Source organism: Chiroxiphia lanceolata, chromosome 5, assembly GCF_009829145.1.
Source record: "Chiroxiphia lanceolata isolate bChiLan1 chromosome 5, bChiLan1.pri, whole genome shotgun sequence".
NCBI classification, from domain to species: domain Eukaryota; kingdom Metazoa; phylum Chordata; class Aves; order Passeriformes; family Pipridae; genus Chiroxiphia; species Chiroxiphia lanceolata.
The window spans coordinates 28,858,946-28,880,044 of record NC_045641.1 but is presented as its reverse complement, the minus strand read 5'-3'; the positions used below and the strand labels follow the sequence as shown (position 1 = coordinate 28,880,044).

The window sequence follows — 21,099 nt, the reverse complement described above, 5'->3', positions numbered from 1 at the left end:
TCTTATCAGCCAAACTTGGAGCTCACTGGAGAGTCCTCTTATATATCAGGTACTTTGATCTGAATACAATCTCATATAGGAAGAGTGTTCTATTTTAACAAATGAAAAAGAGAATGCTTTAGACTGTACTTACTTTGTACCCTTGGAGGTGTCCTCGGACAGTTTTTAGTGGAACTGGGTCCCAATGCACCTTTGCTAGTGTGCTGTTAATAACATGAACCTGCACATTGCCTGGAGCAACCATGGGCACTGTGTGGAAAGGATGCAACAAGTACCCAGTTAGAATGAGAAACCACATGAACATACTTTTTCAAACTGAGTCTTTGCATTGTACTCAAGGAATAAATTAAAATGTTCCGATGTTTTCAGGATTAATAATACAGAGTATTATGAAGCCTTATTATCTCCAAATTACTTCCTTTTAATTAAAATAATAACCACTATTCCCTTATCAGTATTCCAGTATGTTAAATACCCGTTTAGGTTACACATTTAGTTCCTTTATATTAGTATAACTGAGTCAAACCACAAAACTTACAGTCTTCCCCTGAATGTCCAATCACCTCTGATGGCTCTGGTGCATATCCCAGGTCATTTAAAGCTTGTACTTTTATTTCATAGGGAACAAAAGTTGGTGTACCAGACACAATATATTTAGATACATTTGCAACTATAACAGATGTCCATTCATCATCAACATCCTTCTGGCGCCAACTGACTTTGTACTGAAGTCCTGGTCCATTAGACTGAAAACCTTTTAAAGACTGAAATGAAAAGAAACATCTTTTTAAATGTTCTGAAGCATCTGAAAAATCCAAAGTCACAAAGGAAATATACTGATTTTTTTCTTTAGAATTTCACTGAAAATTTACCACTGTGCTGTGACAAAGAAGCACTACTGAAATTTCTAAGTTATGCAATTTAGCTTTTACCAGAGGTCACTTCAGTTGCTTTTCACTCTTTAATAAAAATCACACTGAATGGTGATGGTGGCTAATTCTCACACAACAAGACATTGTGATTTCTGTATATACGTTTTGATTTCAAATATTTCTTAAGAAGTGGAAGAGGAAACAGCAGACTTACACTGACGCCCTATAAACAGTGTTCCCTAGACAATGTTTCTTGCCTGGGATGGGAAACTGGGTTTACATGGCTCTGCTTGAGTTCCCGTCATGACGGTAAAGGCATGATAGAGAAAACTTTGATCAAAATTTTTACTGTGAAAGTGCATAATGATTTAGTTCATCACAGAAGATGACAGTACAAGTAGGATTCACATTAAAAATTATTCTGAAAATAAGACTCTACTTGAGACAAACCTCAATTTACATCTTTAAGTTTTCCTAAACTGGAAGCAAAACATCCTGTATTACCTAATTATTGGCTTATCCTGAGAAATCACTCAGGAAAATATGGCCCCTTAACTAATTCACTTTTTCTCAAAAAGCACTCAGCTTTTTCCTGAAAATGAAGACAGGGAAACATCTGAATTTAACTCTTTTTCAAGAATACTTTAAGTAAGCAATGTATAGGGTATTCTCATCATTATTTCTCAAAAAATGCTACTCACAGACCTGAAAACAAATGAAACCTCAAAAAGAGATCCAACTTACCTCCCATGTTATTACCAAATTATCGGGTTCTGAGCCTATCCCTTGCACATTAGCAGGATTTTCATCAGGGCCTAAAAATAAAATATTTACATGTGAACAAGAATGACTGCTGTTTGATTCCAAGTAAATTCAATGCTATTCATAGTAGAAGTCAATTACTGGTAAGAAGAAATACTTATTTACTTGCAGATTTTGTCAGGTACTGCTCAGATGGTTCACTGGGCTGACTTCTGCCAATCTTATTGACAGCTACCACACGGAATGAGTAGTTGACGTACGGAGACAACTTCAACTGTACTGTTGTCTGAGTTCCAGGAACTTCTGTCTGGTAATGCCATACTCCTGGTTCATGCAGCCCATCTTCATACTCAATTACAAAGTCTGTAAACAGAAATTGAATCCAACTTTATGTCAAAACTTGCAACACCTTCCTAGACCAGGGTAGGCATTTCTGAATGAGCTAATCAGAAAGGAGTGCTCTAATCAATGCTTTTAAATATTGTGGAACTGGAAATAAATACATAAACCATAACACAGATCTATAATACCAGAAGTACTGCTTAGGTCATCACGGCTGGGCTTCGCGAACGAAGATTTGAGGAGGGCTCTACCCACGTTTGTTACAAGCGTACTGGTGGCTAAAAAGGCCAGTACGAGACAGGTACGTCTGGTTGCAAAAGGCACAGCACTGCTTAGGTAGAAATATAGTAAATACACCCTCACTTTTATCTTTTGGTATTCTCACTAATGCAGGTACCTTTCAGGTAACATGTTATTACAAGAGCTCTCTCTCTAGTACCGAATTTTAATTTAATGGGAACCCTTGAGCTATCACAGCATGAAAGAGGGACAAGATTGGAATTTTGATGTAAATTTGGCTGTCAAATATGTTGTTCCTAGTTGTATCAAGCAGACAGCATCTAGTACCTGTACAAAATTAAAACTCTGAATATTCCATATTCCCCAGTTGGCTTAATGAAGAAATATTTAAAGCCAAGAATCAATACTTTAGATGGTTTTTGAGAACAATTTTCAGTATCTTCAAATTAAGTCTGGGAACATATGTTCAGAAACTAAGTTTCTTGAGTTTTCTGTGAGAGCATTACAATGATTACTATTAAGACCCTACAAAGTATATGACCTCAGGGATAAATAGGCTTGTAGAGTTCCAAAAAGAAAATCACATTCATTATCAAAGACAAAAGGATGTATTTTTCCAGCTGTGAAACACCCAAAAAACCTTACTGCTCTAAGGTATGAGATATGAATTCTGAAAAACTTAGGAGGAATTGTTAGGACACAGTAAATAAATGGTAGAAGAATGCACAGTCTGAGTACATTCTATGGAACTTTAAGTTTAGATATATGAAATTTACATAAGCATCAAATATTTGTGTGTTGTGTAACAAGAATTTTTCCCTATCTCATGTGTAGGTGGGGACAAGAAGACAGAGTATGATTCAGAATACATCCTGTTTGCACTACTAAGAAATTCTGAGGGGCATCTAGAAATTTCTTTTAGAAGGATACTTACAGCACCACATAGAAATAATGCGCAAGAGTTTGAAGAGCCAAGACATAAAATACATAACTAGTACTAATCATAACCTTCTGGACTCAGGACCAGCAGATTTCCTTCTGGCCTAAGTAGTAAGAACGAAAAAGAACTGACCCCAAATTACTGTCTGAATTACTGCTGGTGGTGTGTGCTCACCAATAAAGGTTTTGGGATGGGAGGTCTTCTGGACCAAAGCTTTGCTGAAAAGGTGAGAATATTACATGCTAAAAAAGTTTTCATTACTGCTATTTGCTTCCCTAGTAACTAGCATTCTGTCTGCAACTCTAGTAGAACAATTTATAGGCAACTTCAAGGGAAAAAAATCTATCTGAGCTTTCAGAAAGATTCTACCATATCAATCATATTACTTGTGTAAAGGGATCACTGGTAATGAAGTGCTATCCTTGAGTCCTGATCTGCACTTTGAAGTGATAGCAGCAGCAGGAAAAACAGACTTACTCAGGAAGCAAATGCCTTATTTTTCAGGCTCTAAGGGGACCATGCAGCAATATAAATTGCATTATAATTAAAACCAGCATTATTTAGTCAGAGGAGCTCAGTTTTCGATATCAGAGAGCATGCAATATCTCACTCTAGAAAAACCTACACAAGCCAACACCGCTTAGTATTATCTTTTTTCATACACTGTGATCTCATTCCTACAGAAAGACAAGACTTGTGTATTCTGGTCTGGAAATAAAATGAAAATACTAAAAAAAGAGCATATGAATAAACCATAACTTAAATAAAATTCAACTATTTACATTAATCTTCTGTATATTTTTTAAAGTATATTACTAGTTGATATACATTAGAGAAGTCCGAGAGTGTAAAATTCCAGCAAAATCATTTGGTGTTTCATTAAAATGCAAAATTTAAAATGCAAAATCTTTGATGTGCTCTAAAATTTGTGAAATTCTGTTTTTTATAAAACTTCCTTTACAGATACCTGATCCTAACGGTTTGTGTTCTGTGTTGATAACGACCAACATCAGATGTTGGAGAGCAACACCCAGTAAATCAGCCTAACTAACTCATACCAAACATGTACACTGGTCTTGGTAACTTGTGGCAGTTACTATCTAAAAAGACACTGCACAAATAATTAAATAATTGCATTAAGTTCCTCATAGGGAAAAAGTTACCCCAACAAATCTTTCTGATCATATGATTTTTTGGAAAACAAACAGTAGTATCTTTGTTCCTTCCTCCTAAATTCCCCCTCCATCCTCTCTGCTCAGTATAAGCAAGAATGTCTTTCATCATGTTTTACTGGGAAGAGTAACAGCATTTAAGATCAATTTCTGTCTCAAAAATTTATAGACATTTATTTTTCTGTTGTACTGACAGGCTTTACTCTTTTAACTGTCTGGACTAGAAAAAGAAAGAAAACCAGAAAAACTATCTGCGTTATATTTGCATGTAGAATGAGCTTCTGTATCAGTAGTGATGGATAATCCCTAAAGATAGTGGTACTGATGCTATTTCAAATTCCCAGGAATTACAAAGGAGTTAATGCAAGATGGTAGTAGCTCTCTCCTTCAAGGGCATACAACCAACAAAAAAAGCCTACATATTCATGAGACTGGACCTTGTCAGACAGACCGCATATATGCATTAACTTCTATGTTATCTAGCACAGGTTTTTTGAATAAAAAGGCCCAGCTCTTTTGGGCAGTAAATAAGTCTTTCTGCTTGGCTGTACAGTAGAGGATATTAAGTGACTTTTTGTAATGTAATTAAATGGCAGCTACACAGAATTCATTTAACATTTTCCATGCTTCACACAAAATTTATCTCAGAAATCTTTGGAATTTGAAAACAGTTAAGATAATGCTGTCAATGTAGTATAGTAGGTACAAACAAACATACGTGTAATGGGACTGTTGTTTTCATCTCCTGGTATCCACGAAAGTTCAATGCTTCTTTCTAGCTGACCTGTCAATTCCAAGTCAAAGGGTGGATTTGGCCGAGCTATAAATCAAATGGACACAAAGTAAATAATCACATCAGAATATGTAGTTTAATATTTAAAAAAAATCCTTACAGTCCAATCAAAAGAATTCCACAAATACAGCAGTGCATATCTACTCACTTACGTAAGTGGGACTTAATGACCATTAGCATGCAATTGTTAGAAAACAAATGAAAAAGGGCGGACCGATGTAACCTGGAAACTTCTATGCATTAACAAGAATCTGTATTTATTTTTACCTATGCCTGAGTGCACTTTGATAAAAATGTGATGAGATGCAAGGAATTGTGAAATGCATGTTTAGTTTATCTTTGAATGATTTCTACCTATTGTAGTAGAAATATCTAACAAAACATGGAAAATAAAGAAGTATTCACATCAAAGAAGCTCTTCTAGAAGCACTACAAACATTTTTTGTGTGAATTCAATCAAGAATAATTTAAATAGAAACTAATTGCAAGTTACTGACTCATTTATTTTTTGCTGTTCTTTTAAAAGTCCAGACATACCATGCAATCTGTTACTGTGCATCCTTATAACGCATAAAGATGTAACTGTCCATTCCAAATTCCCGAAGGTAATTCATTATACGATTTTTTACACAAAAATCAAGACTAATGAGTAGGTTCATTTAAGAATACATAAGCATTTTCATTGAATAAGATTTACATAAAAGTGCTTATGACCCTTATACCTTGAAGTGGTTTAGCATTTGCACTTGAAAACCTAAATTCAGAAAACATGCTATAAAATTAAAGGCTTTATACCATCAAATTCAAGACTGTATCTGACTGACAGATTTTTGTTTTAATTTCAACTTTAAAATCTTAGCAATTTCATCTATTTTAAGACAAACTGGTTAATATGGTCATATTCATCTTATGAGTGGATTTACCCATGAGAAAAACATTGTCATACTCTAACCAACCTTAATTATAAATAATTTATTTCTGAAAACCACTTATTCCCTAAAATACAAAGCAACCTGCACTGTAAAATTCCAAAGTCCAGTACTCTAGAAATGAAGCAGTTCGCAAAATGGGATGAAACCACACAAACAGACACAGACACACACAGAGGAAAAGGGGGAAAAAAAATGTTGCACTTTGCAGTAGGCAAATCAGAAATATATCTGTCAGATGATGTAGATAGAGAACTTTGTATTAGTTTACCGTAAATGATAGCTGGAGTTGGGGGAGCAGCTGAAAAGGACATTAATATAAAGGATTTAATCAGTTAGTAGCCAAAGAAACAGAATACTGTAGGCAGTTAAAGACTATAGTTATTAGAGACAAAGTTAACTTATTTAGATAAATGGTTACTTTAAAATAATACATTGATAATTTTTCACTGAAAAGCTATAAAACTATTCTTGAATGTTTTATTCATTTTTTAAAGAAGGATAGATAAGAAAATAAATAAGTAAGCAATCTTATAAAAACTTCTAAATAAGTACTAGTTGCTTGGCTTAGATCATTCCTGGATAGGCATAAGATCACAGAAGAAATTTAAAACACAAACATACTTGACTTTGAGTCTCAGCTTGAACTCAGGTAAGAATCATTCAGCACATCTACTTAAAACTTTCTTACAAATTGGAGAAGGTGCAAAGTAACATATTCTGCAATAATCTCAAATCATAAAAACTTAACAGAGAACTAAGGTAAAAATGAAATCCTTGGGAAGTCATACAAACAAGTATGCTTAGTCCTTCTGAACTATAATTTAGTTGTGAAAGAGATTTCTGAGATAACATGCTCCCAATTCAAGAAAGACACGGAGCTGTTGGAATGAGTCCAGAGGGGAGACACTAAGTTGATCATGGGCTGGAGCACCTCTCCCATGAAAGTAGGCAGAGAGTTGGGGCTGTTCAGCCTGGAGAAAAGAAGGCAGACTCCCAGTAAGTGAAGGGGGCTACAAGAGAGCTGGAGAGGGACTTTGCACAAGGGTCTATAGCAACAGGACAATGGTGAATGGCCCTAGCTGAAGGAGAGTGGGTTTAGATTAGGTATTAGTAAGAATTCTTTCCTGTGAGCGTGGTGAGACACTGGAACAGGTTGTCCAGAGAGGTTCTGTGGAAGGTGTCCCTGCGCAAGGCAGGGGTGTTGGAACTAGATGGTCTTTAAGGTCCCTTCCAACCCAAACCATTCTGCGATTCTTATATGTTTATGAACAAATACTCTGCTAGCTAAAATGTGGTCAAAATAAAAACCTATACAGTGCGAAAGCAAATGTGCCCTGCAATTACTGGACCCTTTTGTAAGCAGCTGATTCAAAGGCAAACTTTAGGGTAAGAATACACTTTTTAAAAGCTGAAACACATTTACACATAGGTGACATTTCCTTTGTCCTGTCCTAGTAACCAAAACTATGCGCTTTTCACTTTAAATCTAATGCTGTTTTTAATACTTAACAGTAATTAAACACAGTTCTGCTATCATAAAGTTTGAGAGTATTCTTACCAACAACAGTAAGCACAGCACTTGCTGAAACACTGTCCAGAGTAGTATTAACTATGCAAGTGTATGTTCCATCATCTTTATCAGTTACATTCATTATGGTCAAGTTGTCTTTACCAACTAGAAACCTGTAAATACAATAGATTCAGCCACTGATTTTTCAATAACTGGTGTGTTATAATAAACTTGCATAAGACATTATCTAATCCCGTATGTGTGTACTGCAGAACACACCTAAACAGCAAGGTAAGCTAAGGGATAATGTAAGCTTTCATTTTCTACATTGCTCTGGACCATTTTCCCACAGTAACTGGCTATCCTAATGTGCTTTTCTTTCCAAAGATACTCAAACAAATTTAAATATATGCAATCTAGAGCAAAATAGTCTTCCATTATCTGTTTGACTTCTTATATAAATTCCCTTCTCCTTACACTTAATATACATGGACAGTGTGTACATTTTTATAAATGATTACATCTCATTTTATTTTTAATTCTATCTTAATATTTTCATCACACTAGGTAAGTCGAGTCAGCAAATATGGAACAGTTATGATATTTATCAGTCTTCCTTGGAAAATGTCAATAGGTCAATATGTTCCATTCAGAGATCAGGAAAAGAAGCCAACAAAAGGACCTAGAAAATAAAAAATAAAGGAAAACTATTTGGTCCATACCTTTCATCATCTGGAAGTTCATCATTGTCCTTCAACCATATAACTGTTGGTAGTAAGGTAGAATCATGTTTTATTATACACTCAAATGAAACTTGGCCATATCTCTGAACCACTTTGTATTCTGGCTGTTTAATTATCATTGTTGGATCTGAAATTTAGAATTAATATTAGATATTCAGAAAGTCTGAAATTCTGTACTAATCAGTGATGAATGAATGATTAATTTCTTACCTTTAATTTCCAAGCGCACCTCATTTTGTATCTTTCCTAATTCATTCCTTGCTACACATGTGTATGTACCAGTACTATCTTTCTGAGCCACCGGAATTTCCAAGGTTCCGTTATCATGGAAAACGTATTCATTTCCACGCAAGATGCTACCTTTCACTCCCTTAAACCTTTATGTAAAAAGTAATATCATTATCCAGCATCAAAGTTAAATCCTATAGTATTTTATTATCAGAAAATGCAAACTTAGGACTGCCACGTTAGAAAATACAGACAGAATCACATAAAGAAATTTAAACTTGACTCTGTGGGGACAACTTAACTGCTGTTACATTAAGTATATGTAATATTGCATTGGCGAACTGTAATCAGCATGTATTTTAAAATACACTATTTTAAAATTGTAAATAGAGTTTAAATAGTTTTAAAGCTTCAAGTGTTTGTCTCCGTAGATATGAACAGCTCATTTTCCATATCTCAAGCATAGCTTCAGCTTACCATTCAATTTCAGGCTTAGGCGACCCAAAATAAGCACAGTCTAGCAACGCAGGACTATCTGCGATGACTTGATACAGCTTATTAGCAGGAGTTAGAATTCTCGGTGGCTCAGCTGAAAAGACAAAGATATCTGGATATAGATACAAAGTCCAAAGACATCGAGACTGGCCTAAAGAACATCCTTCTGTGAAGTGACTTCTGGTCTCAGTCAAGATCCAAATACATTCTGCTGGCACTAGCCTGAGGAGAAGCTAACGAAGGGGAAAACAAATGTTTCTTGCCTGTTTACAAGTCACAGTGCTGGGAGGCAAAGGCAATGTTTTCAACTGGAAAATTTAAATCAATAAAGACTTCAAGAAGATAATCTCCTGGGAACAGAGTGAACTATATAATCCAAACAAAGGTAGAAAGAAACTAGGATATATTTTTGGTGCGATACCTACATTTTGTTTCTTTGAAAAGACAGTGCCTCAATCAACATATCTGCCAGTTCCTGCAGGAGAGTTGTTAGAGGCCATTTTGCCCAGAATTTTGTTACTAACTTTGTTAAATTCAGTGTGAATTAGAGAGGCCATAACATCTTGTAACCGGAAACATATTCTTGGGAGGCCTTCAAGACAAATGCATAATCATCTCCCCTTGCAACAGTAATTTAGAGATTCATCTATTCAACTGATGTGAAATATCCACACTCAATGAAACTGTATTGAAACATACTAACTTAAGGAATACTAATTCCAGCCTTATTTGTTACACTTCCATTTGCTTGATTTACACAACAAGAAAAAAAAAAAAGAGAGAGAGAGAAAATTTCTTCCAAGTTTTCTCCAGGTATCACAACTATCCTTCTTACTCAGGTACAGTGAAAGTGAAACTCAGGAATACCCTAGAAAAACCAGGTATGTATACACTTGCTTTTTACAGGGATCAGGAAATACATTGATTCTTACTAAAGACCTCAAGCAAGGCTTGAGCACAGTGTCTGTGTAGTAGCAGGAGACAACTAAATAACTAAGAAAACTGACAAATAAAACATCTGTTTCTTACCCAGAACATTCACAAATGCATTTGCTAGCAAGTATCCATATTCATTAGAAGCATTGCACTGATAGACGGCACTTGATCTTTCTTGCACGTGAGAGAAAATAATGGTGTCACCATCTACCTTTCTGCTAGGATCTTCTGGGGCAACTGTTGGTGTAAAGAAAAAGAATTATTGCTTTTCCTAAACTGTTCTTGGATTGTAATTTTCATACTTCTGAAGAGAAGAATCTGAAAGACCAATATGCCCTTTATGTTTTTTTCCCGGGTGGCTGTTCACTGGTAAAGATGTGAATTTTAATACCGTAAAGGAAGTTCTTCCAATTCTACAATATTAACTCAGGATGGTAGAGTTCTCATTTTTGGAGAGTTTTTTTCTTTGTTTTACAAAGAAGTGAAGATGAGATTGTATTTTACATGCAGTGTAGAGGAAAAATACAGATATGACAAGATTCAGGCAAATACAGACGATATCTAGAAAAATATGGAAGTATTTCTGAATGTCAAAAAAAAATGCTGATAGAATGACACAGTCCTCTGTGACTTTAAAGTTTCGAATCAATTGTTATACCATAAATAATTCTCCAAATATAAAAATAGCCATACTCAGTTGAAAACTATCTCAGAGTAAAGCATAAGCAATTGCTTCCCACAAAATCAAGAAAGAGTCTTCACAAGAGCACAGTTAGTAATTCAGCAGATGGCACTCTTTCCCTTATGTAAGAATTATACATTGCCATTTCCATGATGGTTCTGGAGTAGTCTGAGCTGTCAAACAGCTCTTACATCCTAGAAGCATGGAGGACATAACTGAAAATAAAATTCTAAGATAATACTGAAGAATAATAGCTGTCAGTTATGATCCAAATGAATGGAGTTAGAGAGGTACAATGGAGAAAAAATTTAGCTTGTAACAATAAAAATGCACAAACTATAGTTTAATATTTTATGAAAATATTAAGTAAAAGCAGATTATATTATTAATGTATTAAAAAGCAGATGTATTATTATTATTGAAAATTAATAGTAAAATTAATGTTGTTCTTAGATGAAAAATAAATGTATATATCCTAGTTTGGACGCATCATCAAAATTAACACCCATATTGAAGCTTCAGAAAATAAGCATATTTGTGGAAGGCAATTTCATATAAAAAAGTTTCTCATTTATTTGGACTCATAGAAAAGATCAGTCAACTAAATTAACATCAATTTTCCAAAAGTGACAGGACCTTTCAATTCAGACAATGCCTTAGTACTTATCTGTAAAGAAAATGGAAAAATTTCTCCTGCATTTTCTTTAAGTATCTACTACTGAATTCTCTACAAGAGAAGAAACCAGATAAAGAGGACCACAGTTCTGTGCTTCTGCTTAAGGGTATTTCCATGATGAGTGAACTCTAAGGCCATTTTTCATGTAAAGTAATTACATCAATTTCCAAAGAGTTGCCTCGAGAACAGTTTTCAACTCTATTTTTCCCTCTAGTCTTCCATCGCTCCGAGTTCAAATCAACATCACAAAGTCAAATATTTCGGAAAGGAAAAAAAGGTACCACTGGGATTTTAAATGCTTATTCTCTGGACTTCCAGATTGTTGGCACTTATTTTTCATCTCTTTTGCTTTGCTTTCTATTGTGTTCCATGTCTCACATTGCTTCCTATTCTATGTAAATGCCATTTTCATTAAAAGATTCATGGGCTGAAAACAGACGAAGCAGGTGAGTTGCCCAGCAGGCAGGCCAGCCAGCTGTGAGAAATGGTCTGTTTCTGCATACAAATCACAGTTAAATAGAAAATAGGCACAACTGCCCTCCCAGGAGGATGGAGATCTGCCCACAGCCATTCCAATCATGGTTACTTCCTGCCCTAGGCTCTGTGCTTCCCTCCACTCATACCCTTTGAATCCTGTAGCACTTTTTGCACACAGAAAGGTCTTTGATGGGTGCACAGACTGACCCCCTCACACACACTCTCATACATCTATGTATCTATATCAAGCCTTACAGGCTGATGGCAGGGCCAATCCAAAGAGATGGAAGCCATTAATTCAACTCGCTATGACTGAAGAAGGAACTAGGTTATAAAAGAATGATCTAGCCATTAAATTATTATATAAAAAGAGGGGTAGCATCTTCCCACTGCTGTATTTAAGGAAAAAAAGAGATATCCCTTTTCAGCTATCTGAAGGAAAGGAGGAAGGTGCTTGTTCTCAGAAAACAGCTTCAAGCTGTCCATCCCAAGAGGAAAGAAAACAGGAAAGTGTCAGGTTAGTCTGTGCTTCCTTTTAACTGGTCTAGCCACTTGCATGCTGCAGGGCATTGATTCAAAAGCTCCCTGTTGAGACTGGCATCTAGTCAACAGCCTGTCTTCTGACATGCCTCATCCTCCCACGCAACACAAACAGAACCTACAAGCCTTTGCCCATGTATTATACTGTGTTTCACAGGGCCAGGCCATACAAGTTAGATGCTGTATCATTTAGCATTTTTAATGATCTTAAACACTGCTGCACACACAGCACACAGAATCACTGAGGCCAGAAGGTACCTGTATTGGTCATCTGGCCCAAACCCCATGTAATCAGGGCCACCTAGAGCAAGTTGCCCAGAACTGTGTCCAGATGGGAGCAAGATCACCTCCCCTGACCTGCTGGAAATACTTTGTCTAATGTAGCCAAGGATAACTTTAGCCTCTTTGCCACAAAGGCACATTGCTGGCTCATGGTCAACTTGGTGTCCACCAGGTATCCACCACAGTGGCTTTTCTGTTAAGCCACTATCTAGCTGGATTCTCCCTAGCGTGTACTGGCACTAGGGTTGTTCCTCCCCACTTGCAGGACTTTTCCCTTCAGTTTGCTGAACTTCATGAGTTTCTTGTCAGCCCATTTTTCCAGCCTGAAGAGGTCCCTCTGAATGGTAGCATATCAGCCTCTGGTATATCAGCCACTTCTCCCACTTTTGTGTCATCAGCAAATTTACTGAGGGTACACTCTGCCTCATCATCCAGATCATTAATAAAGACACTAAACAAGACAGACCTCTGGGGTATACCACTAGTTACTGGCCTCCAGCTGGACTTTGTGCCACTGATGACCTTCTCTGGGCCTGGCCATTCAACCGTTTTTCTATCCAGCCCATACATCAACAGCTTGTCTATGAGCATCTAACGGGAGACAGCGTCAAAGGCCTCACTAAGTCTAGGTAGACATTATCCACTACTCTTACCCCCACCTACCCAGCCAGTCACTTCATCATAGCAATGTGTCAAGTTGGTCAAGCATGATTTCCCCTTGGTGAAGCCATGCTAACTACTCCTGACAGTTTTCTTGTTCCTAATGTGCCTGGAAATAGTTTCCAAAATTAGCTGCTCCTTCACCTTTCCAGGGATCAAGGTGAAGGTGACCAGCTTGTAGTTCTCTGCGTTCTCCTACTTGCTCTTCTTGAAGATAGGAGTAACACGCTTTCCTCCTCTCTTCGGGCACTTCTCCCAGTTACCGTGATCAATCCAAGATTATCCAGAGTGTCCTTTCAATGACATATGCCAGCTTAGTCAGCATTTGTAGGTGCATCCCATTAGGGCTCATAGACTTACATAAGTCCAGTTAGCCTAACTGTATATCCTTTTCCACTGAGGGTACAGCTTATTCAAATCTTTTTCCCTGGTCTCTGGAACCTGGGATTCCCAATGGTCAGTCTTGCTAGTAAATAAAGAGCGAGGCAAAATAGCCATGTAGTACTTCAGCCCTTTCCATAATCCAGCCTTTTTTTTTTCCTTTTCTTTTTTTTTCTTTTTTCCTAGGGAAAAAAGAGCGTAGGGCCACTCAAGCACTGCTTGTTTGCCTGTAAGAGTATTCTGGTCACATTACAGGATAGCTGCACAAAAAAGGTATGATAGCCAAATCTGAAGTTGGTACTGATAGTCAAACTACGTAATACTTAAAACGGGTATATGAATGGTGAGGATTTGCTATAGGAGTTCTGCTGCTGTAACAGGACAATTAAGCATGTGCCCTGTAACAGCTAACATTTGCTCCCAATAACATGGAGTCAGGTAAGAATTGCTTAACTGACACCAAACATCAGTGTGTTAGTAAGCGACAAATTTGTGCATTCATGTAACATTTAAGATACTTAGAGTGAACTTACATGATAATCTTTGTATTGCATTCTAACTATAAGTGTAGTAAATAGTACTGACCGCCAACCCACCTGTACTTATTAAATATTTTATATACCTAAATTTACTGTTTAGAACTCAATAAACTATTGTATCAGATCTGTCTGAGTGATCTTCTCCTGCAGTACATTTTTATACTGAACATTTGTTATCGTAGTTCTAGTATTACTACAATTCTTTCCTTAAGTTTATGCACGAACAATAGGGAATGTAAATCAGAGTGTGAGATTAGCAATGGCTCTTAAGCCATGATTTTTAACAAGACACTACTTGAAGACACTGTTACTGTGGAAATATATAAAGAAAGCAAATACAGAAGCTTAGGTGCTTTTTTTCCTGCTATGAGTATAGTAACATATGGTCCTTTTTTAGTGATACTCATGCTTGTCACCTTCTGAGAGGATCATCAGAATCATTTGCATTATAGTAACTTTTGCTGGAAGTATCCTATTGTTGTTCACCTGCTTATTCTTCCAAAAATTCACATTCGTTAGTAATTTAGGAATATAGTAATCAATTTCAAAACTAGAAAAGTCTTTCTGGGGTTAAAACTACCTATAACTGAATGATTAAAATGGCAAAGAACGCTTTTTTCCTTTTCTTACCAATCTCATATGCTTCTCAGCAAAGTTTCTGATTTCCGAGTTTCTGATTCTGATAGTTCTATTATCTCCAAAGAGACTGCATTACCTGCACTAATTATGACCATCCTTTGACTATCTTGTGCAAAATTAAAGAAAATACTGATTATCAAAGGTTTTTATAACTGCTGACTTCCTAGGCCAGAGGCACAGTTCCAACACAATGACAGCAGAAGCAGCGGATGGATGTCTGCCCTGGCAGTACTCTCCCGTTTGAGACTGAACTTCTTAGGGCACCCCAGTCCAGCAAATTTCTCTTCACTCACCCATGGCTGCCATGAACAGTCAGTATATGCAGTGTGTGTGTATACTCAGAGAAAACACAGATCTCTGAGCCAGGGATTATCAAGGCATTTCATGAAGGAAATCTAAAGGCTAATGCTTCTCCCTTAAATTCAATATGAGTACCAACGGAGACTAACTCAAATCTAGAAATTCAATTTGAAATGTGATATAAACAAGAGAAGAAGATCTTGAAAGATGATAAACAGTGCCTCTGAGTGCACTACTTTGTATAAATCTAGGTGTCTATATCTAATAATTAATAGCTCATCATGAACTATAAACCACTGAACCGATAAATTAGTCTTTTGTACAGTATTTGCAATGCCTTTCTGAAGTCCAATTATGAAAGTGCTTCCCCTTCCCAATTAATCTGGGTTGTTACTTTCTTAAAAGTTGAGATACTTTATGCATGGTTTCCCTTTTGTAAAACCATGCTGAATATCTAAGCAGTAAGACACAATGGATCGCGCAGCAGCATAAATAATGCAGATCTTGAGTGTTAATTGAAGCATGAGGCATGGCAGAGTCATGGCCTGAACTTTCAATTGCTATTTGCCAAAGTAATTCCAATTGACCTCAACAGGATGGTGCACATGAGTTCAAAATACTCCTGTTGGTAAACATTGAGAGGTTAGGTTAGGTCCTTATCACTCCAGTAAGTCTGAAGCAGCTTTTTTTTTTTTTTCAGAAATGCTGGTGTTTTTCTTTTCAGCATTACTGTTGAAGAAAATTAATTAAAATATTTTAGATAAACCTAAAATATTCCTCTAAAAATATTGGTTTACTCAGATTATTATAATCTTGAACAAAATTCACCACTGCAATTTTGTTTCATAGGTACTTAATATATACTACAATTTTTTTTATTTTTCCCTTTTCCCCATCGATATTTAAGCCTCAACCTTTGACTGAGATATGGACGAATGGTTCTTTCTTCAACATTCCCCCTTCCTTGTCTGACTCTATTATGGAAAAACAAAACCGGAAGAATTAAGTATCTCCCAGCTGTGCTTTCTGACAGAAAATTAAAGTATTGCAAACAGATTACTAGGCCACAGGAGGCACATTGTGGGATATATGATGACAGCAGGGCTTTGAAATTCAAATGTAGCTCTTTTTCTTTGAAATCTTGCCATGGGTGTAGCTCTCTCAGCACTGCCCTGAAGCTGAAACAGCTGCTTTAGTTTCCTTTTACAGTGATTTACTAATCATTCAGTTGGAAGACGAGGGGCTCAATTCTATAATTTAGTAACAAGTGAACAAAAAGGCCCACTGTACTTGGGAGTTTCCAGAACAGCTTTTGATAACTCAGAATAAGAAATAATCACAAGAATTTTAAGAACTGCACTTTCTGTGACTATGATGCTTCTCTTAGATGTGCTGACAGATGCACTGTACTGGAGCATCCAATCATCTTGTACTTAAAGATTTAAGGTGGATAAAACTTCAGCTTTTCTCAGCAGTGAAAGTGACCTTTCTCATAAGGCTGAGCTACTCACTTGTTTATTTCCGGTCTTCTTTACTTTTTTTTTCCCCCTACTGAGTTTGAGTGGGTAATTTAATTAAAGTCTTTAATTTTTACTGAGTTCCCTTCAACAAGACTCTGTGTACTGATTCCTCAAGGCCAGCCAGCCAATATACGCTGCCTTTGTATTTGGGAAATTTGGTGGCATCCTGCAGCTGCTTCTGAAAACCCCAATTTTACTGCTACCCTGCAAGAATGCAGAATAAATCATTGGTTTTCTGGAAAATATACTTGTCTGTCATTTGAACAACATGTCCTACAGCTTTGACAAGGAAGTAGTGCAAAGGTGACTCTCACAGCCAAGCGAAAAGGATTTTATTAGTCAGGAGATCTGAAATAAGTTAAACTACTGGGAAAGCAGGATAAAAATCTCCTCCAAACAAACAAACAAAAAGTGGATGGTAAATATGTAGAAAATAGGAAAGGAAGAGGAGACCACCAAAAACCCAGAAAGGAAAGTGAAAGACAGGTACTGAACTTCTATGATAAGACATACACTATGATATATTTATGTATAAATATACACAATACAAAACTACATTGCTACTTTCCTGTTTTCCTGTCAAACCATTGTTTGATGAGGTGGTTAATGTCAGCTTACATAACGTATTTAACCAATGGAAACTTGTAATTTTAAATCTCAGGCTAGAGGTCTCAACTTACATTTAATTAGGATTCATGAAACAGGTTATTTGCTAAATAACCAATTAAATTTAATCTCACTTGTATACCAAATACTTTGAATGTATCTATTAAGAGTTCTCATTTACCTGTTGCTATTTCCTAGATTTGACTGTAGACAATCCTTCTCCATGTCCCAAACTGGGTGACATTGCTTCATCAACAGACTTAACTCCTAAACTTCTGAAAGTGACAATGTCATACTTTAAACAGGGGAGCAGAGACCACTATTTTAGAGTACATTGTCTCTCATGAGCCAACAGGGCAGATTGTCTGTTTTTATACTACTGTTTTGTGAATGAGGAAGGGTAAAGCTAGAAGAACCAAGTGTGACTTTGCAGCACAGGGCATACTGAGTGCACACCCTGCAGTGTCCTCCAGCAAGTCCTTCCCAAGTCAAGTTGTGCTATATATAGTGGCTACCTTGTGTTTGTCATACAGCATTGCCTGTGTAAGGACAATTAAGTGACTCAGTTATCAATTCAGGCCTCCTTTTTTTGTATCCATGTACACAGAAACAGCCGTTCCACTGCCTTAGGGGTTCCTTTTTTTTGACACCTTCTTGGCACAAGCTGTTTGCCAGGTAGTTGCTGACACATTCAGTCAGTTTTGCTGCTGCAGCTTCTTAATAATGAAGCCTGGAGGCTCAAACATATGCTAAGCTGCAAATCCTGCAGTGTACTGCAAATCCTGCAAATCCTACAAGTGCTCTGTATATCCACAAATGCGAGGACTTGATCTTTTATGTCACATTCAGGACTCCTAGACAACATTAGAGTTGCAGTGAGTGCCAAAGGAGGGATCTAACAGACATGACTGCCATAGAAACACAAAGGTAAAAATTACACCCCAGCAATGGCTTTGTGAAAGGGACAAATGTCACAGCTTTGTTACCACCACCTGAACTCCACAAAGATACTTACCAGAAGAACACTAGACAGAACAAAACGGGGTATGCTTACACATTTTAGTGCTCTCAAACACATTAGGGGCACAGTTTGTTGTTCCACTTTCATGAACCACAGTTTTTTACCACATATTTTATAATTTAGTATTACCTGTCAGGCAAAAACTACTCAAATACAGGCTCTTCACTTATATTTGAAAAACCCAACCTGATATTCCTCATATTTTCTTATTCATGCTCCTATAAGGTAGTTAAGAATCTTACTTGCTATGGGAACGCCATTTGCTAACCAGCTTATACTAGGCTTTGGGTTGCCATTAGCTCTGCAGATCAATGTCCCATCTTCTCCAGGAGACAAGACCAAGTTTCTGGGTGCTGTTATCCAGTATGGGGCAGCTGGTTTTAAGAAGAGAAAGACAGCAATCATTTTCCAAAATTATGTACAGAAAGTCATAAGGCACAGGTACAGTAACCAGAAGATAATTCAAACAAGGTATGTGTAGATACAGACTTACACCTATACTGTTACTTTATATATATATGTACATATATCTCTCTCTGTGTGATACCCAAGGATTAACCGGTAGATTATACATTGTCTAAACTGAGCTATTTGCTACCTATTGCATTAAAATTCTGATACAAGCAACAAGGGTTGTCTTTCACTTAAGGCTGCCTGCTTTGAATCTAACTTGCCTTTCCTGAAGCAAGCAAAATTTATCTGAGTATGGCATCTGCAGAGACTGCAGTGGTATTTTGATTAATTTCAGAGATATCCATGCTCACAATAGTTAGGTTGTTAGGAATGAATTTAGGTTTGACTATACAAAAAGATTTCGTGTCAAGGGTGAAATTTAGAAATGGAAAAACCCTTTGTCTCACTAAATTCAATGGATGATTGCAGTGGGGTCTGATGTTTACCTGAGAAAGATGAAAACACATTGAGATCAGAATGGGTGGAACACTGCCCCTAATAAAAGATATCCAACTATTTTTCCATTCTTTTTACAATAAATAACCACAAAGAGCATATGTTATCGCATCTTGCAATTAAATTTCAGACTTCGGATTGATGGACAGATGCAAACAGAAAATGAAACTTCTCTTAAAAAGGAGGTTTGATGTGATCATAAAATGATGCTTATCTACAACACAGTAAAGGGCTATTTAGCATGCAAAGTAAGCACTACAACTGATTATTTCAATGACTAATTAGCTGCCATTACAGGTTTTTGTTTCATGGTATTCACAACATACTTACAATTCCTGTTTAGACAAACATTGTAAATGATTTTAGAACTAGTAAGGTATCATTTTGAGTAAAAAAACATGAAGATAGAAACTCAGAAATGTCAGTTAAGAGAGAAAAAGGAAGAATATAAGACTGTAAGATGATAGTAAAATAGAAAAGAAAGAATCTGGGCTATAAGAATGGTGTGCAGTAAATGGAGAAAATAAGAAAGAGATGATGAAGAGGGATGGGGAGAAAAAAAATAAAAACAAGAAAGAAGCAGTCTAATGACAGAAAATCAAAGGATCTAAAATAAATGTAGTACTGGTGCAAACTAATGAATTATCTTACTACTGTTACAGTACAATAACAATTTAGTCTGATGCTTTATAAAAGAACATCAAAAAATGAAAAAGAGATTAGAGATAGTCCTTCCAGTACTAGAATTCAGATGGTTTAATGATTGTTTCCTCAGGGTATTTTTTTAACCATTATCATTTATCCTTTCAGGTGTACTTCATCCTAGAAAGCCCACTTCAGTCTTGTATTCTGGATATTCGGCAACATTACATTAATGATAATTTTAGTATTACCTTTCACGGTTACTGAAATGACATGATGAACTGAACCCAGTGTATTTCTTGCTATACATTTGTAGTTCCCAGAGTCAGCTTCAGAAACATCTATAATCTTGAGAGTTTTCTTAAAATTTTCAAAAAACGTTCTGTTGGCCGGCAGTTCCCCACCCTCTTTAATCCAGCGGATTACTGGTGTGGGTCTGGAGAAGCAAAAGCACAGACCAAATTTAGGGACTGAAGAAAAGGAAGATAAGAGTTCAACACATTAATTTTTTTTAACATATGTTTTGGTATGTTAAAACCTGGAGAAGAGGAGACTGAGGGGAGACCTCATTGCAGTCTACAACTTCCTCATGAGGGGAAAAGGAGGGGTAGATACTGATCTCTTCTCTGTGGTGACCAGTGACAGGACCCAAGGGAATGACCTGAAATTGTGTCAGGGAGGTTTAGGGTGGTGATTAGAAAAAAGTTCTCTTCACCCAGAGGGTGGCTGGGTGATGGAACAGGCTCCCCAGGGAAGTGGTTACAGCACCAAGCCCGACAGAGTTCAAGAAGTGTTTGGATGATACTCTCAGGCACATGGTGTGATTCTTGGGAATGGTCCTGTGCAGGGCTAGGGGTTCGACTTGATGATTCTTAGCGGCCCCTTCCAACTCAGCATATTCTGTGATTTCGAGAGCCTTTACCCAGATTCAGGGGCTCATGCAACAAATATGAAAAATATGCCAGCATTTGTTTCTAGGAAATGACAAGCTTCACTAACACTGTCAATGGCCATCTGTTCATAGGAGTAATAATTACAGAATACATTTGTCTGCTGATTAATTTAAAATACCTGATAGTTGATAAATGAAGACAAGTTTCAAATCTCATTGTGCTTCTACTATTAAATTGACGCTTATGGTGTTTTTAAAGGTAGCTTCTAGATAATGACAAGTTTATAATTGTCCTTAGTGTGAGCAATATCCTAATGCTTCATGAACATCATAAATTTTACAGCAGAGCTGTAAGCAGATAGAAATAT

At 36.7% G+C, this 21,099-nt stretch overlaps 1 protein-coding gene across 50 annotated transcripts in view; it reads right to left on the bottom strand.

Annotated features, from left to right (window-relative positions):
• The window catches only part of NRCAM (neuronal cell adhesion molecule), a 156,019-nt gene that overhangs the window by 34,680 nt on the left and 100,240 nt on the right, over positions 1–21,099 (bottom strand). For 41 of the 50 annotated variants that reach the window (XM_032687356.1, XM_032687357.1, XM_032687363.1 and 38 more), the window contains 13 exons: positions 20,091–20,275; positions 18,531–18,662; positions 10,059–10,202; positions 9,012–9,123; positions 8,517–8,683; positions 8,286–8,433; positions 7,612–7,736; positions 6,322–6,351; positions 5,047–5,148; positions 1,800–1,997; positions 1,617–1,687; positions 539–764; positions 134–249 (listed from right to left, as the gene is read on the bottom strand). In XM_032687356.1, the coding sequence (XP_032543247.1) occupies positions 134–249; positions 539–764; positions 1,617–1,687; positions 1,800–1,997; positions 5,047–5,148; positions 6,322–6,351; positions 7,612–7,736; positions 8,286–8,433; positions 8,517–8,683; positions 9,012–9,123; positions 10,059–10,202; positions 18,531–18,662; positions 20,091–20,275 (1,756 nt within the window). The remainder of the gene's footprint in view (positions 1–133; positions 250–538; positions 765–1,616; positions 1,688–1,799; positions 1,998–5,046; positions 5,149–6,321; positions 6,352–7,611; positions 7,737–8,285; positions 8,434–8,516; positions 8,684–9,011; positions 9,124–10,058; positions 10,203–18,530; positions 18,663–20,090; positions 20,276–21,099) is intronic. The other 9 variants (XM_032687368.1, XM_032687370.1, XM_032687372.1 and 6 more) reach the window with 1 other exon arrangement.